This window comes from Ranitomeya imitator, chromosome 6, assembly GCF_032444005.1.
Source record: "Ranitomeya imitator isolate aRanImi1 chromosome 6, aRanImi1.pri, whole genome shotgun sequence".
NCBI classification, from domain to species: domain Eukaryota; kingdom Metazoa; phylum Chordata; class Amphibia; order Anura; family Dendrobatidae; genus Ranitomeya; species Ranitomeya imitator.
Genome location: NC_091287.1, coordinates 537,756,615 through 537,783,278, shown reverse-complemented (window position 1 = coordinate 537,783,278; position 26,664 = coordinate 537,756,615). Strand labels below are relative to the sequence as shown.

At 47.2% G+C, this 26,664-nt stretch overlaps 1 protein-coding gene across 1 annotated transcript in view; it reads left to right on the top strand.

Annotated features, from left to right (window-relative positions):
- Positions 1-252: 252 nt before the first annotated feature.
- Positions 253-26,664, top strand: part of OC90 (otoconin 90) — a 255,001-nt gene continuing 228,589 nt past the window's right edge. The window contains exons 1-2 of the mRNA XM_069731932.1: positions 253-671; positions 1,438-1,509. Of these exons, the coding sequence (XP_069588033.1) occupies positions 326-671; positions 1,438-1,509 (418 nt within the window). The 5' untranslated portion in view covers positions 253-325. The remainder of the gene's footprint in view (positions 672-1,437; positions 1,510-26,664) is intronic.

The window sequence follows — 26,664 nt, the reverse complement described above, 5'->3', positions numbered from 1 at the left end:
TGGTGTATCTGAAACTTCATTGGGAAAACAAAGTAGCTCAATTTTACCTAGTGACGAAATTCCTTTAAAAAGTCAGAATATTCTTCCCACTAAGTTCCCACTAGTCATTCATGGAGAAGCTTTGAAAGAAAATAAAGTGGCCTCCACCAAATCCGCTTTCCTGGTAGACACAATAGGGCAAAAAGTACAACAACAACCTTCAGACAAACAATCTTTGCTCCCACACAATACTTTTAAAGATCAAAGTATCTTGTTTTTGAGTCATAAAGCTCAAGATGGGTCTTCGCTGAAAATACCGGGATGGACAACGATTGCGGCCTTGGAAATGTTGCAAAGAACATACACGATGATGCCTTTATGGACAGGAAACAGTCTTCAAAATAAGAATATCTCAATCACTACACAGATGACCGTTTCTACTCGACAAGTTCCTTACACACAAGTGGGTCCTTCAAGAAGAACATCGTTGATGAATGCTGCCCTTGGGAATGTGGATAAAAGACAAACAATTGTGTCCACTTCTCCTCCCCATCGAAGAACGTCTTTAGAGACGACACCAATGCGGCTTGATAGTGAGTCCTATGATCGGAAAGATGTCACTACCACGAGGATGGCACAAGTAACGAACGGGATAAAACATGATGTTCCCCTAGTTACTGCTCCAGTATTGCGTGAGTGTTATCTTTGATTATTATTATAGATCTAATAATGAGGGGACACACACCGGTCTGCTTCATATATATGGCATGGGTGTAACATGGGTGACATGGTGCTCTAGTTGGTACTATATGGTAAATCTCCAGTGTTAAAGATTGACTACAGTTTCAAGTAACATTTTAGAATAGGCTGTGTATACATGAGGAATAACAATATTTATGGCCAGTACATGACGTGTTTCCTGCATTTTCACCAGTTTTCCTATCTGAAGAACCAGCCTATTTTATTTTCAATGACTCTGAGAGGGTGGCAAGATTCGGTCTGCTATGATGTCTCCTATATAGATCACACAAAACAGTATTCCTGCTCTTTGCTCCTCAGATAGCACACAGAGAGAAGCAGTAGCATGGACAACTTATACAGCAGTTCTGATCAGTGTAGATGTGAATCCAGCTCAGGGGTGAGGTAAAACACTAGTTAGAAAGCTCAGATTTTTGTGTGTCTCCCTCTGCTTGCTTTATCACTGCACTTCTCACTCTACCGCTGCCTACCCAATAGGAGGTGTAACCTGACGCTTCACTGCGCCACAGTTGAGCTTTTTTTTTTAGAACTGTTGATAATTTCAACAGTGGGAGGGAAGTGGCTCATAAGTGGAGAAAGAAGCAGATTATGCTGATAAGATATGTTATAAAGTTCCTTGTGTTGATTTTTGCAACCTTTGTTAAAATTACATTTCCCAGTTAAATTAACTCCTATCATTTCATCTGCTTCTCCCTACAGAAGTTCTCATTCCACATATTAAGCCGACTGTCGATAGTCCTAGAATATCTTTCCATGCTTACACAAAGTCACGTAAGTGTATTTCCTTTATTCTTCTACTGTACCTCCTCCTACCTGTAATATGTGTATCCCGTGGTATCTGCTGGCCACTTGTCAGCAGCCCTGTCCTAGAGATAATGGGGAAGACATATGACCAGCTCTATAGTTACTTTCCTTCTCTTTTGGACAAGTGACTTTACAGCTACATTATGAACTCTGCTCTCACCATGAGTTGGGAACAGAACGATGGCCCTTGGCGGGGAGGCTGTATGCCCTCCTTATGTTCCAGGTCTTCAATTAGAGGCTATCTCCTCAATGAACAGTCCACTCATATTAGGACACAGGTCTGGACCACCCTCTATCAGTCAGAGCCAAACGTGTGGTCCCTTCATTTTTGGAGATATTGTCCATTAACTACAGACATGTCCTTTTAACTTTCATCTTGACTCATCATAATCCAAGATGAGTGGAGCGAGATGACCAGCTTTGGAGAAAGGCAAAATATGAAATTACGATACTCTGTTGGGAAATATTTATGAATATGCAATACTTTGTTCGGAGATGATTTTGAACTTGCGATACTCTGTCACAAGATATTTCTGAATTTGCAAAACTGTGTCCCGAGATGTTTAAAAGTTTACTATGCTCTGTCGAGAGATGTTTATGAATATGCAATACTTTGTCAGGAGATGTTTTGGAACTTGTGAAAATCTGTCGGGAGATGTTTAAGAATTTACGATACTCTGTTGGGAGATGTTTATGAATTTGTGATACTCTGTCAGGAGATGTTTATGAATCTGCGATAATCTGTCGGGAGATGTTTATGAATCTGCGATACTCTGTCGGGAGATGTTTATGAATCTGCGATACTCTGTCGGGAGATGTTTATGAATCTGGGATACTCTGTTGAAAGATGTTTATGAATATGCGATACTCTGTTAGAAGAGGTTTATGAATTTGCGATACTCTGTCAGTAGATGTTTATGAATCTGCGATGCTCTGTTGAAAGATGTTTATGAATCTGCGATACTCTGTTGGGAGATGTTTATGAATTTGCGATACTCTGTTGGGAGATGTTTATGAATCTGCGATACTCTGTCAGGAGATGTTTATGAATCTGTGATACTCTGTCAGGAGATGTTTATGAATCTGTGATACTCTGTCAGGAGATGTTTATGAATCTGCGATACTCTGTCAGGAGATGTTCATGAATCTGCGATACTCTGTCAGGAGATGTTTATGAATCTGTGATACTCTGTCGGGAGATGTTTATGAATCTGTGATACTCTGTCGGGAGATGTTTATGAATCTGCGATACTCTGTCAGGAGATGTTCATGAATCTGCGATACTCTGTCAGGAGATGTTTATGAATCTGCGATACTCTGTCAGGAGATTTTCATGAATCTGCGATACTCTGTCGGGAGATGTTTATGAATCTGTGATACTCTGTTGGGAGATGTTTATGAATCTGCGATACTCTGTTGGGAGATGTTTATGAATCTCTGATACTCTGTCGGGAGATGTTTATGAATTTGCGATACTCTATCAGGAGATGTTCATGAATCTGCGATACTCTGTCGGGAGATGTTTATGAATCTCTGATACTCTGTCGGGAGATGTTTATGAATTTGCGATACTCTATCAGGAGATGTTTATGAATCTGCGATACTCTGTTGGAAGATGTTTATGAATCTCTGATACTCTGTCGGGAGATGTTTATGAATCTCTGATACTCTGTCGGGAGATCTTTATGAATCTGTGATACTCTGTCGGGAGATGTTTATGAATCTGCGATACTCTGTCAGGAGATGTTTATGAATCTGCGATACTCTGTTGGAAGATGTTTATGAATTTGCGATACTCTGTTGGAAGATGTTTATGAATTTGCGATACTCTGTTGGGAGATGTTTATTCTATATGTGGCAGATCTGTGCCTACCTTTGGCACCACTTAATACCGTTAGTCCTCTTTGACAGGCACTAGGCTCTTCATCTCTCACATGCAAAACTTTCTGAAACAAAAATCATAAAAAGGGGAAACTTTAGTTTCCAGAAAGTTTTCAGCTCAATAATTCGATGTTCCCAGACTAAAAAAAGTTTTCACAATGACCCCAGAGATAATGTGCATTATGTTTGTTTGGTGTTTTTTTAGTGAAATGACTAAATGTTTGACACATCCAGAAGATAAGAGGACGCTTGGTCTTTCCACTGAAATAATAGTCTGATTACCGTGTCCTGGCCTTTGACTGCTCTTTATGGAAAATTCTCGGCAGTGCGTTCGTGTTATCAGTGACCTTTTTATATCCTGTCTTACAAATACCTGCAGATTGTTTTCGGAGATGGTAATGGTACAGACATTCATATATCCAGTAAAAAAAAAAAATCTTATTTTATACTTGTAATTTTTTTTTTTAAAGAACTCATTTCTATTGAAACTTGGGGGAATGCAGTGATTTTTTTCCGGCATCTCGCCTTGAATTGTGGTTCACAAAGGCGACTTTAATCCTTAACCCAAAGCAGAAAATAGACAAAGCGTCGTCTGTCAGCAGAAAGGTCTGATGTATAATTCCACTATAGGTTTTGCGAGACGATATTAAATTGTCAAAATCAAACATTTAAGATGGATTTCAACACATTATAATTAAGCCCAACGAGGATCATACGACCTTCAATATCACATAACATGGAGTTTTAGGAATTCTGAAGAGCGTCTGAGGAACGGAATAATAGACAAAAGCTTCGTTACTACTTATTTGTGAGTCTTGTTTTTGAAGTTTTTGTAAACTCAAAATCCACAAATTTGTTAGTAATTGTTCTTACATGCGTTATTTTCCTACACAGTTTAGATTGGGAACAATGGTGCTGCACGCCGCGTTATTTTCCCAGTCGTAATGATGGACTACTGGGCGGAAACCAATGGACGCCGTTGGTCTTCGTCATGCACCAGATCCATCACGCCAGGGTATAAAAATGGAAGCATAAGTCAAATAAGTTTATCTACTTTTTATACATGTGTTGCAGAACTGGAACTAGTTTTTTGTTCAACTTTTTAGAACTATGGTACTTTTATATATCCAGTATATACTGTGAAATGTCATGTTTACCAGTCTTTGATTTTTCTTTTTATCAACGTTTTGTTTTAGAAAGACTTCCAGGACACTTACTTCTAAAGCACAATTATTATCTGTGGAATCCCAAATGTAATTTTTATATTTATTCCTTTAGCCCCTTAAGGATCAGACAATTTATCATTTTTGCAGTTTCATTTTTCCTTGCTTTCTTCTAAAAGCCATAACGTTTAAAATGTTTCTTTCAATGTAGCCCAGGGATTGATAACTTTTTTACCGTCAAGGACAATGTGGATATTTATTACATCATTCATGAGCCATGCAAAATAATCAAGTTAAAAATTAAGCTGCTATTTTTGGTCAAATATTCAGATAATTCACCCTTTAATGTAATGGCTGAAGTTGCTTCTCTTTGGTGCGGCTGAGTTGTTAGGTGGTATTGATAACGTTGCTGCCAGTGACTTATTTTCTAGGTTTGCGTCGGTCTGGAGCACAGTTCACTACTTGCGATGTTTTGAAAATAATTTATCACAGCAATAAGTTGATCAGAACACAGATGCATATTTCACTGCATATCTCCTCAAACTGGGAAATTCATCTCTGCTCCGGTTAATAGAACTCAAGTATTGGGAGGTGTGCTGTATACATCTAATAATAATAATAATAATCTTTATTTATATAGCGACAACATATTCCACAGCGCTTTACAGTTTAACAGTTTCAAACACAACAGATATAAGTAACAACGTTAACAATACAATAATTAAAGCTAAACAAAACAACCCTGCTCGTGAGAGCCTACAATCTACAATGAGGTGGGGGAGATACAAAGCACAGGTGTGTATTTACAATGATGTATTTACAATGATGGTCCAGCCATCTTCAGGGGGTGGGGGAGTAGATGGAGATAGTGAACGGGCTACACACACACAAACCTAATATGAATTTGATTAGGGAACGTGATAGGCCACTCTGAACAAATGTGTTTTGAGCGAGCGCCTAAACCTATGCAAAGTGTGGATGGTCCTAATATCTTGGGGTAGAACATTCCAGAGGATTGGCGCAGCACGGGAGAAATCTTGGAGTCGGGAGTGGGAGGTACGGATTAGTGCAGAGGTTAGTTGAAAGTCATTTGCAGAGCGCAATGGTCGGTTAGGCTGATAGACAGAAATGAGGGAGGAGATGTAAGGGGGTGCCGCACTGTGGAGAGCTTTGTGGGTGAGAACAAGTACTTTGAATTGTATCCTGTAATGAATGGGCAGCCAGTGTAACGACTGGCGAAGAGCGGACACATCTGAATACCGATTAGCTAGATTGACAACCCTGGCTGCTGCATTAAGGATATACTGGAGAGGGGAAAGTCGAGTAAGGGGGAGGCCAAGTAATAGAGCATTGCAGTAGTCCAGGCGGGAGAGAATCAGGGTGACAGTGAGGGTTTTTGTTGTTTCCATGGTGAGAAAAGGGTGGATTCTAGAGATGTTCTTTAGGTATAAGCGGCACGAGCGGGCAAGAGATTGTATATGGGAGGTGAAGGAGAGATCAGAGTCAAACATAACACCAGACAGGGCGCCTGCTGCGGGGGTGTTATTATGGTGCCACCCACTGAGAGGGAAATGTCAGGTTTAGGGAGGTTAGTAGATGGTGGGAGCAGAAGAAGTTCAGTTTTGGAATGGTTGAGTTTCAGATTGAGAGCGGACATGATGTTGGTGACTGCGGACAGACAGTCACTGGTGTTCTGTAGTATAGCGGGGGTACGGTCAGGGGATGATGTGTATAGTTGTGTGTAATCAGCGTAAAGATGGTACTGAAAGCCAAATCTGCTGATGGTCTGTCCAATTGGGGCTGTATAGAGAGAGAAGAGAAGGGGGCCAAGGACTGAGCCCTGAGGTACCCCAACAGTGAGAGGAAGAAGAGATGAAGTGGAGCCAGCAAATAAAACACTGAAGGAGCAGTCAGAAAGGTAGGAAGAGAACCAGGAGAGAGCAGTGTCCTTAATGCCAAGTGACTGGAGCCTAGAGAGTAGGAGAGGGTGGTCAACAGTGTTGAAAGCTGCAGAAAGGTCAAGAAGAATGAGCAGAGATTGGTCACATTACATTTTGCTGTCAGAAGGTCATGGGTCACTTTGATGAGTGCAGTTTCTGTTGAACGTAGGGGGCGGAAACCGGACTGTGAAGGGTCTAGGAGGGAATGAGTGGAGAGGTAACGGGTAAGGCGGGAGTAGACTAGGCGCTCCAAGAGTTTAGAGATGAAGGGGAGATTGGAGACTGGTCTGTAGTTATTTGTGTAGGATGGATCAAGAGAGGGTTTCTTTAATAATGGAGTAATGATAGAGTGTTTGAAGGAGGATGGGAAAATGCCTGAGGAGAGGGAGAGATTAAAGATTGTAGTTAGGTGAGTTGTGACAACTGGAGAGAGAGACTGGAGAAGATGAGAGGGAATGGCGTCAGTAGTGCATTGAGTCAGACAAGAAAAAAAGAGGAGCCTGGAGACTTCTTCTTCTGTATTGGGATCAAATGTGGAGAGTGAGCCAGGGGAAATGCAGGGCTGTTTCACTCTGTGTTTGGAGGTTCTGAGGGTGAGGGGCGCTACTTGGTCCAGGGTGCTTCTGTGAGTGTCATTGTAGTAGTGTACAGCCAGATCAGGACAGGAAAAAAGGAGATTGGGGACAGTGATGAGTGTAGGGAGTCTGAAAGTGTATGAGGGTTAATGTCTTGTAGATTTCTGACTGAATAGTAGGTAGGAGTGTGCAGGGGTGGGCAAGGATTTGTGAGCGTGAAGGAGAGAATGTTGTGGTCAGAGAGGGAAAGCGGTGAGTTATTTAGATAGGAGATTGAACAGAGCCGGACAAAGACCAGGTCAAGGGTGTTACCATCCTTGTGTGTCTCAGAGGTTGAGAGCTGTGAGAGGCTGAGAGAAGTGGTTAGTGATAGAAGCTGGGACGCAGATGTAGAAGTGGGGCTGTTGATGGGGATGTTGAAGTTTCCCAGGATAAGGATTGGGAGTTCTGAGGACATAAAGTGCGGCAACCAGGCTGAGAAATGGTCCTGGAAGTGGGTGGGTGAGCCTGGGGGCCGATATATGACCGCTACTCTGACGGAGAGGGGACAGAAGAGCCTGATGGTGTGGACCTCAAAAGAAGGGAATGAGAGTGATAGAACTGGGGGGGATGACCTGGAAAGTGCATTGTGGGGACAGGAGTATGCCGACTCCACCACCAGGTCTGTTTGTGGGTCTCGGGGAATGGGAGAATTGTAAGCCACCATGAGAAATGGCAGCAGGGGAGACAGTGTCAGAGTCTTGGTTCCAGGTTTCAGTGAGGGCCAACAGATTTAGAGGGTTGTTCAGAAAGTAGTTGTGCAGGAAAGGAAGCTTGTTACATACAGACCGTGGATTTCAAAGGGCACAATTGAAAGAGAGAGATGAGGGAGTGCAAGTAATATTAATTAGGTTAGTATGGTTTTGATATGAGATAGGGTAGCGGTTGAGGTTGGGGGATGGTGGACCGGGGTTGGGGGAGATGTACCCCGAAATCAGTAGGAGTAGGAAGATAAAAAGCAAGAAGTTTTTGAAATTGTGTTTGGGCAAGATGGACTGAGGTTTTTCAGAAAGGTGAGAAGTGCATGGGAGAGGGAAGTATAGAGGGGCTGATGTGTATGAGTCCTGGTGGAGGGGGGATGGAGCAGTGAATGTGGATGGCAAGGGAACATAGGAGGATAGGAATAAAGCACATGGATAAAAGGGAGAGCAGAGTGTGTGTTACCTGACTCCTTACCTGACTTACCTTAACTGCCATGGAGTAACTGCCTTTAGCTTGATGCTTAGCTAATGTGATGCTTTGCTGAATGTGTACGACCCCACACATGCGTGCACTCCTAAGAATGAATGTAAATTTATAGGACCCCAGTAGTACAGGGAGAGGAGAGCAGGATTATGGGAGCTGGTTAGTTATAAATTAGCGACAGCTGCTCAACACATCCTGATGTGGAGAAGATGATCAAAGACGCAGTCCTGATTACATCTCTATGCTATAGCACCTCTCCTGAGATAACATCTACAGAGATCCCCCCTGAATCTTCAACAGTAAGTACTGGGAACGATGTAACTGATGAATTCTAGCAAAGGAGTTGAATGACATGATTGCCAATCAAGCTGCTTGCTGACATTGAATGGAGTGAAAAGACTTGCAAGGTAGTTCAGTTCAGAGGTTGAATGGCATGATTACCATTCAGGGTGCTTGCTGACATTGAATGGAGTGAAAAGACATGCAAGGTAGTTCAGTTCAGAGGTTGAATGACATGATTACCATTCAGGCTGCTTGCTGACATTGAATGGAGTGAAAATACCTGCAAGGTAGTTCAGTTCAGAGGTTGAATGACATGATTACCATTCAGGGTGCTTGCTGACATTGAATGGAGTGAAAAGACATGCAAGGTAGTTCAGTTCAGAGTTTGAATGACATCATTACCTGTGTGAAGAGAGAAGATGGAAGTTAATTCCTTGCCAAGAAGTAACTGCCTTTAGCTTGACGCTTAGCTAATTCAATGCTTTGCTGAATGCGTGTGATCAAATAGCAGACACCAAGACTGCTGTATATATATCATATAGGAGAAATCAAGGCTGTTATATATATCATATATGAGACACTGAGAATGCTTTGTACACATCACATAGGAGATACTGAGAATGCTCTATACATCACATAGGAGACACTGAGACTATTGTATACACATCACATAGGATACAATGAGACTGCTATGTATACATCATATAAGATACACAGAGACTGCTGTGCATACATCACGTAGGAGACACTGAAACTGCTGTAAATACATCACATAGGAGACACTGAGATTACTGTAAATACATCACATTGTAGACACTGAGGCTGTATACATATATCACATAGGAGACACTGAGGCTGGTGTATACATATATATCACATAGGAGACATTGAGGTTGGTGTATACATTCATCACATAGGAAACACTAAAACTGTTGTATACATGACATAGGAGCTGGTATATAAACATTGCATATAAGATACTGAGGCTGGTGTATACATACATCACAAAAGAGACACTGAGACTGCTGAATATGCAGCGCCCCAGAGACCTGGTCGTTGCAGTAGTATTGCTCTGCCACTAAGGGGAGTGATGGTACGTCTGATGGCACTAAAGGAGTTCATCTGACCAGGTATCACCAGCACACATTACACTTCACACTCCGGCCACTAGGGGGAGCAAAAGGTTTTATTTACTAGGCCACTTCTCACACTGGTAAAACTAGGGGTTGGATAGGAAGTTAGTCAGAAGCTGACTGGGTTTTGTCCAGGCAACATCTCGTGGCAGGGGGTGTTGCGGGGAAGATTCAGGGGGGTCCCTGTCAGGTGTGGGAACCTGGCAGGTACCTAGCGACTAGAACAGAACGTTACGGAACCGCGCCTGCACCACCCGCGGCGGTATCCTAAGAAAGAGACGCGAAGCGAAGGATATTGTGGACAGTGAAAAACGAGATCAAGCACAAAGGAGAGCCAGTAGGAGTCGTGCCCGGAGAACGGCAACATCCTACTGAGGCGCGTAGCCGGTGGCCGGAACACAGAGGAAGTAACTGACTTTATGCCTTACTTCAAACTCCGCAGGACAGTTAATTATAAGTTGGCTGTCTACCTTACATCACCTAAGCAGACATAGGAGGCAACGCGTGGAGAGGGGCGTCTCTAGGGTCCTGGAAGAACTCCGAGCCTTCCCATCAAACGGGTGCGTCCTAGCCATAACATACCTGGGGGACGGAGAACTAGAAAGAACTGGAACGAATTAGAAAGAATGAGAATAGAAGTTGTGAGGACTATCCCGAATGCTCAGCAGGGTAGCACTACAACACACAGGCGCTAGTGGTAGGCAACGATTTCCACCTGCAAAGAGAACTCTGGATGTGCCTTCGGACCGGCTGGTCTCGGACAGCCCTGTTAACTGTGCTCTGGATTGCAGATCCTGAAGTCTTCAGTAAAGAGGTAAAGAGACTGCAACCCTGTGTCCTCATTATTGTCTGCACCTCACACCATCACCATCCACCTTACTGGGAAGCCCTGGGGACATACTTCACCTGTGGGAAGGTTCACCATCTAGCTGCCATCACATCACCCCAGTGGACCCCAAGCAGCGTCGGTCGCCCTGACCAAACACCACAGGTGGCGTCACCAACCCTTGACAGACTCGTATCACCTTTTATTGGACGCCCCTTAGCAGGGTCACGGACCGGGTCCAGCCACCGTGACATTCCCAGAACTGAGTCAGAAAGGCCCAGTACCGAGTAACCTGTGGCCCTGTGTCTGGGGGCGCTCCATATACACATCACCTTGGATACACTGAAACAACTTTATAGACATCACATATGATACACGGAGACTGCTGTGTATATACCACATAAGCTATACTGAGACTGCTCTATATACATCACAAATTAAACACTAGAACAGCAGTATATAGATGATGTAGGGGACACTGAGGCTGGTGTACACATACATCACGAAGGAGACATTTAGAGTACTGCATGCACATCACATAGGATACACTGAGATTACTGTATATACATCACATACTTGTAAAAGACACTGAAACTTCTGTATATACATCACATAAGAAATACAGAGACTGCTGTAAACAAAGAAGTAAGACAGGCAATTAACAGTAAAAAGAAAGCATTTGCACTTCTAAATCAGGATGGCACCATTGAAGCTCTAAAAAACTATAGGGAGAAAAATACTTTATCTAAAAAACTAATTAAAGCTGTCTAAAAGGAAACAGAGAAGCACATTGCTAAGGAGAGTAAAACTAATCCCAAACTGTTCTTCAACTATATCAATAGTAAAAGAATAAAAACTGAAAATGTAGGCCCCTTAAAAAATAGTGAGGAAAGAATGGTTGTAGATGATGAGGAAAAAGCTAACATATTAAACACCTTCTTCTCCACGGTATTCACGGTGGAAAATGAAATGCTAGGTGAAATCCCAAGAAACAATGAAAACCCTATATTAAGGGTCACCAATCTAACCCAAGAAGAGGTGCGAAACTGGCTAAATAAGATTAAAATAGATAAATCTCCGGGTCCGGATGGCATACACCCACGAGTAGGGTTGAGCGACCTTGACCTTTTTAGAGTCGAGCCGTGTTTCGCGAAACCCGACTATCTTAAAAGTCGAGTCGAGTGGAATCGGCCGATTATCGCGAAAAGTCGGGTATCGACCGAAACACGAAACCCAATGCAAGTCAATGGGGGAGCATAGTCGGCAGTGAGTGGAGGCCAGGAAAACACCTACACTGCCCATTTTAATGGCAAAAACATCCATTCTTGTTACAGAAGCTTGTCAATCGTAATTTAGCTTATAATAATTGGAAGGCATTTGAAATTGGGGGTCATTTGGCTAAAGTTGTGGGGGGTAGGGCTGGTTCAAGTAATTAGTGGGCCCAGTAAATCTGGACCACGTCACGACAGTGGAGCAGGGAGAGGTAAGTATTTCAACTTTGCAAGTGCTGTGATCCTGAGCAAGCAGGGGGGGCCCACTCGTTGGCATTGGCACTGGCACAGGGCCCCTCAAAGTACAGCGGTGTGTTTGCACGGCGGGGGCGCCTCCCACCGGCAGCAACACTTTTGCGTACTATGAGGGGCCCTGTGCCAGTGACGTCGCCAACTAGTATTCCTCCCCTACCTGATGAAGGAACCTGCACTTTCATCTGCACCTTCCTCTTTGTCCCCGTGTAAGGTGGTATGGTATGCGGGAAGAGGAACCTGACTTTCAGCAGGGTCACAATCTTGCTGTGCAGCGTGCACGGGGAATGTTGCGTTATGGGTCAATGTACCAGCAGACTCATCTATCACTGGCTGGGCAATGGGCAGGATGAGGAGGAAACACAGATATAGGCCCAAAGAATAAAGTGGGCTAAATGCAGTTCAAAATTGGTAACACAGGACTAACCAGGGGGCATTGCAGTGGAGGACAACTGGAATGAGAGGCTGACACAGAGAGTAGGCCCAAATCAGTAAGTAGTCGAAATGCAGTTCAAAATTGGCAACAGTAGTAAACAGGCGGCACAGCTTTGTTCAGTGGAGGAGAACAGCAAGGAGTGGCAGACACCGATAGTAGGCCCCAACCCAACTAGTAGGCCAAATGCAGTCTAACATTAACAACTACTTAACGAGAGCCTGAAAATGGAATTTCAGGACAGGAAACCAGGAGAACAGCAAGGAGCGGCAGACACTGTTAGTAGGCCCCAAACCAACTAGTACGCCAAATGCAGTTGTTCCATTTAACAACTATTTAACAAGAGCAATGGAGAGGCAACCTGGAGAACACCTTGGAGCGGAGGACACCGTCTCTACAACCCAGACCCAACTTGTAGGCCTAATGCGGTGTAGTTGTCAACAACTACTAAACGAGAGTAGGAAGATCGAAGCAATGGCGAGGAAACCTGGGGAACACCTTGGAGTGGGACACACCGTCTCTACACCCCATAGCCAATTTGTAGGCCTAATGCAGTGTAGTTTGCAACAACTACTAAACGAGAGTAGGAAGATCGAAGCAATGTGGACGAAACCTGGGGAACACCTTGGAGTGTAACACACCGTCTCTCTACACCCCATACCCAATTTGTAGGCCTAATGCAGTGTAGTTTGCAACAACTAGTAAACAAGAGTAGGAAGATCGAAGCAATGGCGAGGAAACCTGGGGAACACCTTGGAGTGGGATACACCGTCTCTACACCCCATACCCAATTTGTAGGCCTAATGCAGTGTAGTTTGCAACAACTACTAAACGAGAGTCGGAAGACCGAAGCAATGGCGAGGAAACCTGGGGAACACCTTGGAGTGGGACACACCGTCTCTACACCCCATACCCAATTTGTAGGCCTAATGCAGTGTAGTTTGCAACAACTACTAAACGAGAGTAGGAAGATCGAAGCAATGGAGAGGAAACCTGGGGCACACCTTGGGGCGGCAGACACCGTTAGTAGGCCCTACCAAAGTAGTAGCCCCAATGCAGTTTTAAAATTCCTAGAGGCTGAAAAGAAGACTATTGACGCTCTGCTTTTTTCAAAGGAGGTCAGCTGTATTGAGTGGCGCAGACAGACACAGGTAGAAGGCCTTAAACCAAAAATGTGGCTCACTGCAGTTTAAAAAAGGTTACAGGGGTACACAGGCAGCATTGCTCTGGGCAGTGGAGGATAATTTCAATAGTGGACCGCAGACAGACTTTGTACGCCTACTATTAAAAAAAGGATGCTTTATGCAATTAAAAATAGGTTCCAGGGGTCCACGGGCAGCAGTGGTGTGGTCAGTGGACGAGTATTGGAAGGAGGGACCGCAGACAGGCGTAGTAGGCCTAACATAACAAAATTAGGTTGTAGGCCCTTTAAAATTGGTTCCAGGGGTACACGTGCAGCAGTGGTGTGGTCAGCGGAGGACAATTTGAATTAGGGACTGCAGACAGACTTTGTAGGCTGTCCCCTGTGGACCATGCATCCAACACATTAACCCAGTGCGCCGTAATGGACACGTAACTTTTTGTGGACATGCCTACTGGTCCATGCGTCTCTTGTCAGGTGCGCCTTTCTACTGTTTGATTGCCTGAGTGCTATGACAATGCAGACTTTTTCATGCCGGTGGAGGGCTGGGATGGCTTTTCTCGCAAAAGAAATGTCAACTGGGTAGCTTGAACTGTGGTACAGCGTAGTTCATCTGGGCTTTCTAAATATAAAACAAAGAAAAAAAGGAGGCTCCATGCACTTTCAGCTGGGTTCCAGGGGTACACGGCCAGCATTGGTCTGGTCAGTGGAGAACTATTGGAAGGAAGGACCGCAGACAGGCTTCAAAGGCCTAACATAAAAAAATTGGGCTGTAGGCACTTTTAAATAGGTTCCAGGGGTACACGGGCAGCAGTGGTCTGATCAGTGGAGGAGTAGTAGAAAGAACGGGCCGCAGACAGGCTTCGAAGGCCTAACATAATAAAATATGGCTGTAGGCACTTTAGAATTGGTTCCAGGGGTGCACGGGCAGCAGTAGACTGGTCAGTGGAGGCCTAGTGGAAGGAGGGACCGCAGACAGGCTTCGAAGGCCTAACATAAAAAAATTGGGCTGTAGGCACTTTTAAATAGGTTCCAGGGGTACACGGGCAGCAGTGGTCTGGTCAGCGGAGGAGTAGTAGAAAGAAGGGACCGCAGACAGGCTTCGAAGGCCTAACATAAAAAAATTGGTCTGTAGGCACTTTTAAATAGGTTCCAGGGGTACACGGGCAGCAGTGGTCTGGTCAGTGGAGGAGTAGTAGAAAGAACGGACCGCAGACAGGCTTCGAAGGCCTAACATAATAAAATATGGCTGTAGGCACTTTAGAATTGGTTCCAGGGGTGCACGGGCAGCAGTAGACTGGTCAGTGGAGGCCTAGTGGAAGGAGGGACCGCAGACAGGCTTCGAAGGCCTAACATAAAAAAATTGGGCTGTAGGCACTTTTAAATAGGTTCCAGGGGTACACGGGCAGCAGTGGTCTGGTCAGTGGCGGAGTAGTAGAAAGAAGGGACCGCAGACAGGCTTCGAAGGCCTAACATAATAAAATATAGCTGTAGGCACTTTAGAATTGGTTCCAGGAGTGCACGGGCAGCAGTAGACTGGTCAGTGGAGGCCTAGTGGAAGGAGGGACCGCAGACAGGCTTCGAAGGCCTAACATAAAAAAATTGGGCTGTAGGCACTTTTAAATAGGTTCCAGGGGTACACGGGCAGCAGTGGTCTGGTCAGTGGCGGAGTAGTAGAAAGAAGGGACCGCAGACAGGCTTCGAAGGCCTAACATAATAAAATATGGCTGTAGGCACTTTAGAATTGGTTCCAGGGGTGCACGGGCAGCAGTAGACTGGTCAGTGGAGGCCTAGTGGAAGGAGGGACCGCAGACAGGCTTCGAAGGCCTAACATAAAAAAATTGGGCTGTAGGCACTTTTAAATAGGTTCCAGGGGTACACGGGCAGCAGTGGTCTGGACAGTGAGGAGTAGTAGAAAGAACGGACCACAGACAGGCTTCGAAGGCCTAACATAATAAAATATGGCTGTAGGCACTTTTAAATAGGTTCCAGGGGTGCACGGGCAGCAGTAGACTGGCCAGTGGAGGCCTACTGGAAGGAGGGACCGCAAACAGGCTTCGAAGGCCTAACATAAAAAAATTGGGCTGTAGGCACTTTTAAATAGGTTCCAGGGGTACACGGGCAGCAGTGGTCTGGTCAGTGGAGGCCTAGTGGAAGGAGGGACCGCAGACAGGCTTCGAAGGCCTAACAAAATAAAATTTGGCTGTAGGCACTTTAAAATTGGTTCCAGGGGTACACGGGCAGCAGTAGACAGGTCAGTGGAGGCCTAGTGGAAGGAGGGACCGCAGACAGGCTTCGAAGGCCTAACATAATAAAATATGGCTGTAGGCACTTTAGAATTGGTTCCAGGGGTGCACGGGCAGCAGTAGACTGGTCAGTGGAGGCCTAGTGGAAGAAGGGACCGCAGACAGGCTTCGAAGACCTAACATAAAAAAATTGGGTTGTAGGCACTTTTAAATAGGTTCCAGGGGTACACGGGCAGCAGTGGTCTGGTCAGTGGAGGAGTAGTAGAAAGAACGGACCACAGACAGGCTTCGAAGGCCTAACATAATAAAATATGGCTGTAGGCACTTTTAAATAGGTTCCAGGGGTGCACGGGCAGCAGTAGACTGGTCAGTGGAGGAGTAGTAGAAAGAACGGACCGCAGACAGGCTTCGAAGGCCTAACATAATAAAATATGGCTGTAGGCACTTTAGAATTGGTTCCAGGGGTGCACGGGCAGCAGTAGACTGGTCAGTGGAGGCCTAGTGGAAGGAGGGACCGCAGACAGGCTTCGAAGGCCTAACATAAAAAAATTGGGCTGTAGGCACTTTTAAATAGGTTCCAGGGGTACACGGGCAGCAGTGGTCTGGACAGTGAGGAGTAGTAGAAAGAACGGACCACAGACAGGCTTCGAAGGCCTAACATAATAAAATATGGCTGTAGGCACTTTTAAATAGGTTCCAGGGGTGCACGGGCAGCAGTAGACTGGCCAGTGGAGGCCTACTGGAAGGAGGGACCGCAAACAGGCTTCGAAGGCCTAACATAAAAAAATTGGGCTGTAGGCACTTTTAAATAGGTTCCAGGGGTGCACGGGCAGCAGTGGTCTGGTCAGTGGAGGCCTAGTGGAAGGAGGGACCGCAGACAGGCTTCGAAGGCCTAACAAAATAAAATTTGGCTGTAGGCACTTTAAAATTGGTTCCAGGGGTACACGGGCAGCAGTAGACAGGTCAGTGGAGGCCTAGTGGAAGGAGGGACCGCAGACAGGCTTCGAAGGCCTAACATAATAAAATATGGCTGTAGGCACTTTAGAATTGGTTCCAGGGATGCACGGGCAGCAGTAGACTGGTCAGTGGAGGCCTAGTGGAAGAAGGGACCGCAGACAGGCTTCGAAGACCTAACATAAAAAAATTGGGTTGTAGGCACTTTTAAATAGGTTCCAGGGGTACACGGGCAGCAGTGGTCTGGTCAGTGGAGGAGTAGTAGAAAGAACGGACCACAGACAGGCTTCGAAGGCCTAACATAATAAAATATGGCTGTAGGCACTTTTAAATAGGTTCCAGGGGTGCACGGGCAGCAGTAGACTGGTCAGTGGAGGCCTAGTGGAAGGAGGGACCGCAGACAGGCTTCGAAGGCCTAACATAAAAAAATTGGGCTGTAGGCACTTTTAAATAGGTTCCAGGGGTACACGGGCAGCAGTGGTCTGGTCAGTGGCGGAGTAGTAGAAAGAAGGGACCGCAGACAGGCTTCGAAGGCCTAACATAATAAAATATGGCTGTAGGCACTTTAGAATTGGTTCCAGGGGTGCACGGGCAGCAGTAGACTGGTCAGTGGAGGCCTAGTGGAAGGAGGGACCGCAGACAGGGTTCGAAGGCCTAACATAAAAAAATTGGGCTGTAGACACTTTAAATAGGTTCCAGGGGTACACGGGCAGCAGTGGTCTGGTCAGTGGAGGAGTAGTAGAAAGAAGGGACCGCAGACAGGCTTCGAAGGCCTAACATAAAAAAATTGGGCTGTAGGCACTTTTAAATAGGTTCCAGAGGTACACGGGCAGCAGTGGTCTGGTCAGTGGAGGAGTAGTAGAAAGAACGGACCGCAGACAGGCTTCGAAGGCCTAACATAATAAAATATGGCTGTAGGCACTTTAGAATTGGTTCCAGGGGTGCACGGGCAGCAGTAGACTGGTCAGTGGAGGCCTAGTGGAAGGAGGGACCGCAGACAGGCTTCGAAGGCCTAACATAAAAAAATTGGGCTGTAGGCACTTTTAAATAGGTTCCAGGGGTACTCGGGCAGCAGTGGTCTGGTCAGTGGAGGAGTAGTAGAAAGAACGGACCGCAGACAGGCTTCAAAGGCCTAACATAATAAAATATGGCTGTAGGCACTTTAGAATTGGTTCCAGGGGTGCACGGGCAGCAGTAGACTGGTCAGTGGAGACCTAGTGGAAGGAGGGACCGCAGACAGGCTTCGAAGGCCTAACATAAAAAAATTGGGCTGTAGGCACTTTTAAATAGGTTCCAGGGGTACACGGGCAGCAGTGGTCTGGTCAGTGAGGAGTAGTAGAAAGAACGGACCACAGACAGGCTTCGAAGGCCTAACATAATAAAATATGGCTGTAGGCACTTTTAAATAGGTTCCAGGGGTGCACGGGCAGCAGTAGACTGGCCAGTGGAGGCCAAGTGGAAGGAGGGACGGCAGACAGGCTTCGAAGGCCTAACATAATAAAATTTGGCTGTAGGCACTTTAAAATTGGTTCCAGGGGTGCACGGGCAGCAGTAGACAGGTCAGTGGAGGCCTAGTGGAAGGAGGGACCGCAGACAGGCTTCGAAGGCCTAACATAAAAAAATTGGGCTGTAGGCACTTTTAAATAGGTTCCAGGGGTACACGGGCAGCAGTGGTCTGGTCAGTGGAGGAGTAGTAGAAAGAACGGACCGCAGACAGGCTTCGAAGGCCTAACATAATAAAATATGGCTGTAGGCACTTTAGAATTGGTTCCAGGGGTGCACGGGCAGCAGTAGACTGGTCAGTGGAGGCCTACTGGAAGGAGGGACCGCAGACAGGCTTCAAAGGCCTAACATAAAAAAATTGGGCTGTAGGCACTTTTAAATAGGTTCCAGGGGTACACGGGCATCAGTGGTCTGGTCAGTGGAGGCCTAGTGGAAGGAGGGACCGCAGACAGGCTTCGAAGGCCTAACAAAATAAAATTTGGCTGTAGGCACTTTAAAATTGGTTCCAGGGGTACACGGGCAGCAGTAGACAGGTCAGTGGAGGCCTAGTGGAAGGAGGGACCGCAGACAGGCTTCGAAGGCCTAACATAATAAAATATGGCTGTAGGCACTTTAGAATTGGTTCCAGGGGTGCACGGGCAGCAGTAGACTGGTCAGTGGAGGCCTAGTGGAAGGAGGGACCGCAGACAGGCTTCGAAGACCTAACATAAAAAAATTGGGCTGTAGGCACTTTAAATAGGTTCCAGGGGTACACGGGCAGCAGTGGTCTGGTCAGTGGAGGAGTAGTAGAAAGAAGGGACCGCAGACAGGCTTCGAAGGCCTAACATAAAAAAATTGGGCTGTAGGCACTTTTAAATAGGTTCCAGGGGTACACGGGCAGCAGTGGTCTGGTCAGTGGAGGAGTAGTAGAAAGAACGGACTGCAGACAGGCGTCGAAGGCCTAACATAATAAAATATGGCTGTAGGCACTTTAGAATTGGTTCCAGGGGTGCACGGGCAGCAGTAGACTGGTCAGTGGAGGCCTAGTGGAAGGAGGGACCGCAGACAGGCTTCGAAGGCCTAACATAAAAAAATTGGGCTGTAGGCACTTTTAAATAGGTTCCAGGGGTACTCGGGCAGCAGTGGTCTGGTCAGTGGCGGAGTAGTAGAAAGAACGGACTGCAGACAGGCTTCGAAGGCCTAACATAATAAAATATGGCTGTAGGCACATTAGAATTGGTTCCAGGGGTACACGGGCAGCAGTGTTCTGGTCAGTGGAGGCCTAGTGGAAGGAGGGACCGCAGACAGGCTTCGAAGGCCTAACATAATAAAATTTGGCTGTAGGCACTTTAAAATTGGTTCCAGGGGTGCACGGGCAGCAGTAGACAGGTCAGTGGTGGCCTAGTGGAAGGAGGGACCGCAGACAGGCTTCGAAGGCCTAACATAAAAAAATTGGGCTGTAGGCACTTTTAAATAGGTTCCAGGGGTACACGGGCAGCAGTGGTCTGGTCAGTGGAGGAGTAGTAGAAAGAACGGACCGCAGACAGGCTTCGAAGGCCTAACATAATAAAATATGGCTGTAGGCACTTTAGAATTGGTTCCAGGGGTACACGGGCAGCCGTAGACAGGTCAGTGGAGGCCTAGTGGAAGGAGGGACCGCAGACAGGCTTCGAAGGCCTAACATAAAAAAATTGGGCTGTAGGCACTTTTAAATAGGTTCCAGGGGTACACGGGCAGCAGTGGTCTGGTCAGTGGCGGAGTAGTAGAAAGAAGGGACCGCAGACAGGCTTCGAAGGCCTAACATAATAAAATATAGCTGTAGGCACTTTAGAATTGGTTCCAGGAGTGCACGGGCAGCAGTAGACTGGTCAGTGAAGGCCTAGTGGAAGGAGGGACCGCAGACAGGCTTCGAAGGCCTAACATAAAAAAATTGGGCTGTAGGCACTTTTAAATAGGTTCCAGGGGTACACGGGCAGCAGTGGTCTGGTCAGTGGCGGAGTAGTAGAAAGAAGGGACCGCAGACAGGCTTCGAAGGCCTAACATAATAAAATATGGCTGTAGGCACTTTAGAATTGGTTCCAGGGGTGCACGGGCAGCAGTAGACTGGTCAGTGGAGGCCTAGTGGAAGGAGGGACCGCAGACAGGCTTCGAAGGCCTAACATAAAAAAATTGGGCTGTAGGCACTTTAAATAGGTTCCAGGGGTACACGGGCAGCAGTGGTCTGGTCAGTGGAGGAGTAGTAGAAAGAAGGGACCGCAGACAGGCTTCGAAGGCCTAACATAAAAAAATTGGGCTGTAGGCACTTTTAAATAGGTTCCAGAGGTACACGGGCAGCAGTGGTCTGGTCAGTGGAGGAGTAGCAGAAAGAACGGACCGCAGACAGGCTTCGAAGGCCTAACATAATAAAATATGGCTGTAGGCACTTTAGAATTGGTTCCAGGGGTACACGGGCAGCCGTAGACAGGTCAGTGGAGGCCTAGTGGAAGGAGGGACCGCAGACAGGCTTCGAAGGCCTAACATAAAAAAATTGGGCTGTAGGCACTTTTAAATAGGTTCCAGGGGTACACGGGCAGCAGTGGTCTGGTCAGTGGAGGAGTAGTAGAAAGAACGGACCGCAGACAGGCTTCGAAGGCCTAACATAATAAAATATGGCTGTAGGCACTTTAGAATTGGTTCCAGGGGTACACGGGCAGCCGTAGACAGGTCAGTGGAGGCCTAGTGGAAGGAGGGACCGCAGACAGGCTTCGAAGGCCTAACATAAAAAAATTGGGCTGTAGGCACTTTTAAATAGGTTCCAGGGGTACACGGGCAGCAGTGGTCTGGTCAGTGGCGGAGTAGTAGAAAGAAGGGACCGCAGACAGGCTTCGAAGGCCTAACATAATAAAATATAGCTGTAGGCACTTTAGAATTGGTTCCAGGAGTGCACGGGCAGCAGTAGACTGGTCAGTGGAGGCCTAGTGGAAGGAGGGACCGCAGACAGGCTTCGAAGGCCTAACATAAAAAAATTGGGCTGTAGGCACTTTTAAATAGGTTCCAGGGGTACACGGGCAGCAGTGGTCTGGTCAGTGGCGGAGTAGTAGAAAGAAGGGACCGCAGACAGGCTTCGAAGGCCTAACATAATAAAATATGGCTGTAGGCACTTTAGAATTGGTTCCAGGGGTGCACGGGCAGCAGTAGACTGGTCAGTGGAGGCCTAGTGGAAGGAGGGACCGCAGACAGGCTTCGAAGGCCTAACATAAAAAAATTGGGCTGTAGGCACTTTAAATAGTTTCCAGGGGTACACGGGCAGCAGTGGTCTGGTCAGTGGAGGAGTAGTAGAAAGAAGGGACCGCAGACAGGCTTCGAAGGCCTAACATAAAAAAATTGGGCTGTAGGCACTTTTAAATAGGTTCCAGAGGTACACGGGCAGCAGTGGTCTGGTCAGTGGAGGAGTAGTAGAAAGAACGGACCGCAGACAGGCTTCGAAGGCCTAACATAATAAAATATGGCTGTAGGCACTTTAGAATTGGTTCCAGGGGTGCACGGGCAGCAGTAGACTGGTCAGTGGAGGCCTAGTGGAAGGAGGGACCGCAGACAGGCTTCGAAGGCCTAACATAAAAAAATTGGGCTGTAGGCACTTTTAAATAGGTTCCAGGGGTACACGGGCAGCAGTGGTCTGGTCAGTGAGGAGTAGTAGAAAGAACGGACCACAGACAGGCTTCGAAGGCCTAACATAATAAAATATGGCTGTAGGCACTTTTAAATAGGTTCCAGGGGTGCACGGGCAGCAGTAGACTGGCCAGTGGAGGCCAAGTGGAAGGAGGGACGGCAGACAGGCTTCGAAGGCCTAACATAATAAAATTTGGCTGTAGGCACTTTAAAATTGGTTCCAGGGCTGCACGGGCAGCAGTAGACAGGTCAGTGGAGGCCTAGTGGAAGGAGGGACCGCAGACAGGCTTCGAAGGCCTAACATAAAAAAATTGGGCTGTAGGCACTTTTAAATAGGTTCCAGGGGTACACGGGCAGCAGTGGTCTGGTCAGTGGAGGAGTAGTAGAAAGAACGGACCGCAGACAGGCTTCGAAGGCCTAACATAATAAAATATGGCTGTAGGCACTTTAGAATTGGTTCCAGGGGTGCACGGGCAGCAGTAGACTGGTCAGTGGAGGCCTACTGGAAGGAGGGACCGCAGACAGGCTTCGAAGGCCTAACATAAAAAAATTGGGCTGTAGGCACTTTTAAATAGGTTCCAGGGGTACACGGGCAGCAGTGGTCTGGTCAGTGGAGGCCTAGTGGAAGGAGGGACCGCAGACAGGCTTCGAAGGCCTAACAAAATAAAATTTGGCTGTAGGCACTTTAAAATTGGTTCCAGGGGTACACGGGCAGCAGTGTTCTGGTCAGTGGAGGCCTAGTGGAAGGAGGGACCGCAGACAGGCTTCGAAGGCCTAACATAATAAAATATGGCTGTAGGCACTTTAGAATTGGTTCCAGGGGTGCACGGGCAGCAGTAGACAGGTCAGTGGAGGCCTAGTGGAAGGAGGGACCGCAGACAGGCTTCGAAGACCTAACATAAAAAAATTGGGTTGTAGGCACTTTTAAATAGGTTCCAGGGGTACACGGGCAGCAGTGGTCTGGTCAGTGGAGGAGTAGTAGAAAGAACGGACCACAGACAGGCTTCGAAGGCCTAACATAATAAAATATGGCTGTAGGCACTTTTAAATAGGTTCCAGGGGTGCACGGGCAGCAGTAGACTGGCCAGTGGAGGCCAAGTGGAAGGAGGGACCGCAGACAGGCTTCGAAGGCCTAACATAAAAAAATTGGGCTGTAGGCACTTTAAATAGGTTCCAGGGGTACACGGGCAGCAGTGGTCTGGTCAGTGGAGGAGTAGTAGAAAGAAGGGACCGCAGACAGGCTTCGAAGGCCTAACATAAAAAAATTGGGCTGTAGGCACTTTTAAATAGGTTCCATGGGTACACGGGCAGCAGTGGTCTGGTCAGTGGAGGAGTAGTAGAAAGAACCGACCGCAGACAGGCTTCGAAGGCCTAACATAATAAAATATGGCTGTAGGCACTTTAGAATTGGTTCCAGGGGTGCACGGGCAGCAGTAGACTGGTCAGTGGAGGCCTAGTGGAAGGAGGGACCGCAGACAGGCTTCGAAGGCCTAACATAAAAAAATTGGGCTGTAGGCACTTTTAAATAGGTTCCAGGGGTACTCGGGCAGCAGTGGTCTGGTCAGTGGCGGAGTAGTAGAAAGAACGGACTGCAGACAGGCTTCGAAGGCCTAACATAATAAAATATGGCTGTAGGCACATTAGAATTGGTTCCAGGGGTACACGGGCAGCAGTGTTCTGGTCAGTGGAGGCCTAGTGGAAGGAGGGACCGCAGACAGGCTTCGAAGGCCTAACATAATAAAATTTGGCTGTAGGCACTTTAAAATTGGTTCCAGGGGTGCACGGGCAGCAGTAGACAGGTCAGTGGTGGCCTAGTGGAAGGAGGGACCGCAGACAGGCTTCGAAGGCCTAACATAAAAAAATTGGGCTGTAGGCACTTTTAAATAGGTTCCAGGGGTACACGGGCAGCAGTGGTCTGGTCAGTGGAGGAGTAGTAGAAAGAACGGACCGCAGACAGGCTTCGAAGGCCTAACATAATAAAATATGGCTGTAGGCACTTTAGAATTGGTTCCAGGGGTACACGGGCAGCCGTAGACAGGTCAGTGGAGGCCTAGTGGAAGGAGGGACCGCAGACAGGCTTCGAAGGCCTAACATAAAAAAATTGGGCTGTAGGCACTTTTAAATAGGTTCCAGGGGTACACGGGCAGCAGTGGTCTGGTCAGTGGCGGAGTAGTAGAAAGAAGGGACCGCAGACAGACTTCGAAGGCCTAACATAAAAAAATTGGGCTGTAGGCACTTTTAAATAGGTTCCAGGGGTACTCGGGCAGCAGTGGTCTGGTCAGTGAAGGAGTAGTAGAAAGAACGGACCGCAGACAGGCTTTGAAGGCCTAACATAATAAAATATGGCTGTAGGCACTTTAGAATTGGTTCCAGGGGTACACGGGCAGCAGTGGTCTGGTCAGTGGAGGCCTAGTGGAAGGAGGGACCGCAGACAGGCTTCGAAGGCCTAACATAATAAAATTTGGCTGTAGGCACTTTAAAATTGGTTCCAGGGGTGCACGGGCAGCAGTAGACAGGTCAGTGGAGGCCTAGTGGAAGGAGGGACCGCAGACAGGCTTCGAAGGCCTAACATAAAAAAATTGGGCTGTAGGCACTTTTAAATAGGTTCCAGGGGTACACGGGCAGCAGTGGTCTGGTCAGTGGAGGAATAGTAGAGAGAACGGACCGCAGACAGGCTTCGAAGGCCTAACATAATAAAATATGGCTGTAGGCACTTTAGAATTGGTTCCAGGGGTGCACGGGCAGCAGTAGACTGGTCAGTGGAGGCCTAGTGGAAGGAGGGACCGCAGACAGGCTTCGAAGGCCTAACATAAAAAAATTGGGCTGTAGGCACTTTTAAATAGGTTCCAGGGGTACACGGGCAGCAGTGGTCTGGTCAGTGGAGGAGTAGTAGAAAGAACGGACCGCAGACAGGCTTCGAAGGCCTAACATAATAAAATATGGCTGTAGGCACTTTAGAATTGGTTCCAGGGGTGCACGGGCAGCAGTAGACTGGTCAGTGGAGGCCTACTGGAAGGAGGGACCGCAGACAGGCTTCGAAGGCCTAACATAAAAAAATTGGGCTGTAGGCACTTTTAAATAGGTTCCAGGGGTACACGGGCAGCAGTGGTCTGGTCAGTGGAGGCCTAGTGGAAAGAGGGACCGCAGACAGGCTTCGAAGGCCTAACAAAATAAAATTTGGCTGTAGGCACTTTAAAATTGGTTCCAGGGGTACACGGGCAGCAGTGTTCTGGTCAGTGGAGGCCTAGTGGAAGGAGGGACCGCAGACAGGCTTCGAAGGCCTAACATAATAAAATATGGCTGTAGGCACTTTAGAATTGGTTCCAGGGGTGCACGGGCAGCAGTAGACAGGTCAGTGGAGGCCTAGTGGAAGGAGGGACCGCAGACAGGCTTCGAAGACCTAACATAAAAAAATTGGGTTGTAGGCACTTTTAAATAGGTTCCAGGGGTACACGGGCAGCAGTGGTCTGGTCAGTGGAGGAGTAGTAGAAAGAACGGACCACAGACAGGCTTCGAAGGCCTAACATAATAAAATATGGCTGTAGGCACTTTTAAATAGGTTCCAGGGGTGCACGGGCAGCAGTAGACTGGCCAGTGGAGGCCAAGTGGAAGGAGGGACCGCAGACAGGCTTCGAAGGCCTAACATAAAAAAATTGGGCTGTAGGCACTTTAAATAGGTTCCAGGGGTACACGGGCAGCAGTGGTCTGGTCAGTGGAGGAGTAGTAGAAAGAAGGGACCGCAGACAGGCTTCGAAGGCCTAACATAAAAAAATTGGGCTGTAGGCACTTTTAAATAGGTTCCATGGGTACACGGGCAGCAGTGGTCTGGTCAGTGGAGGAGTAGTAGAAAGAACCGACCGCAGACAGGCTTCGAAGGCCTAACATAATAAAATATGGCTGTAGGCACTTTAGAATTGGTTCCAGGGGTGCACGGGCAGCAGTAGACTGGTCAGTGGAGGCCTAGTGGAAGGAGGGACCGCAGACAGGCTTCGAAGGCCTAACATAAAAAAATTGGGCTGTAGGCACTTTTAAATAGGTTCCAGGGGTACTCGGGCAGCAGTGGTCTGGTCAGTGGCGGAGTAGTAGAAAGAACGGACTGCAGACAGGCTTCGAAGGCCTAACATAATAAAATATGGCTGTAGGCACATTAGAATTGGTTCCAGGGGTACACGGGCAGCAGTGTTCTGGTCAGTGGAGGCCTAGTGGAAGGAGGGACCGCAGACAGGCTTCGAAGGCCTAACATAATAAAATTTGGCTGTAGGCACTTTAAAATTGGTTCCAGGGGTGCACGGGCAGCAGTAGACAGGTCAGTGGTGGCCTAGTGGAAGGAGGGACCGCAGACAGGCTTCGAAGGCCTAACATAAAAAAATTGGGCTGTAGGCACTTTTAAATAGGTTCCAGGGGTACACGGGCAGCAGTGGTCTGGTCAGTGGAGGAGTAGTAGAAAGAACGGACCGCAGACAGGCTTCGAAGGCCTAACATAATAAAATATGGCTGTAGGCACTTTAGAATTGGTTCCAGGGGTACACGGGCAGCCGTAGACAGGTCAGTGGAGGCCTAGTGGAAGGAGGGACCGCAGACAGGCTTCGAAGGCCTAACATAAAAAAATTGGGCTGTAGGCACTTTTAAATAGGTTCCAGGGGTACACGGGCAGCAGTGGTCTGGTCAGTG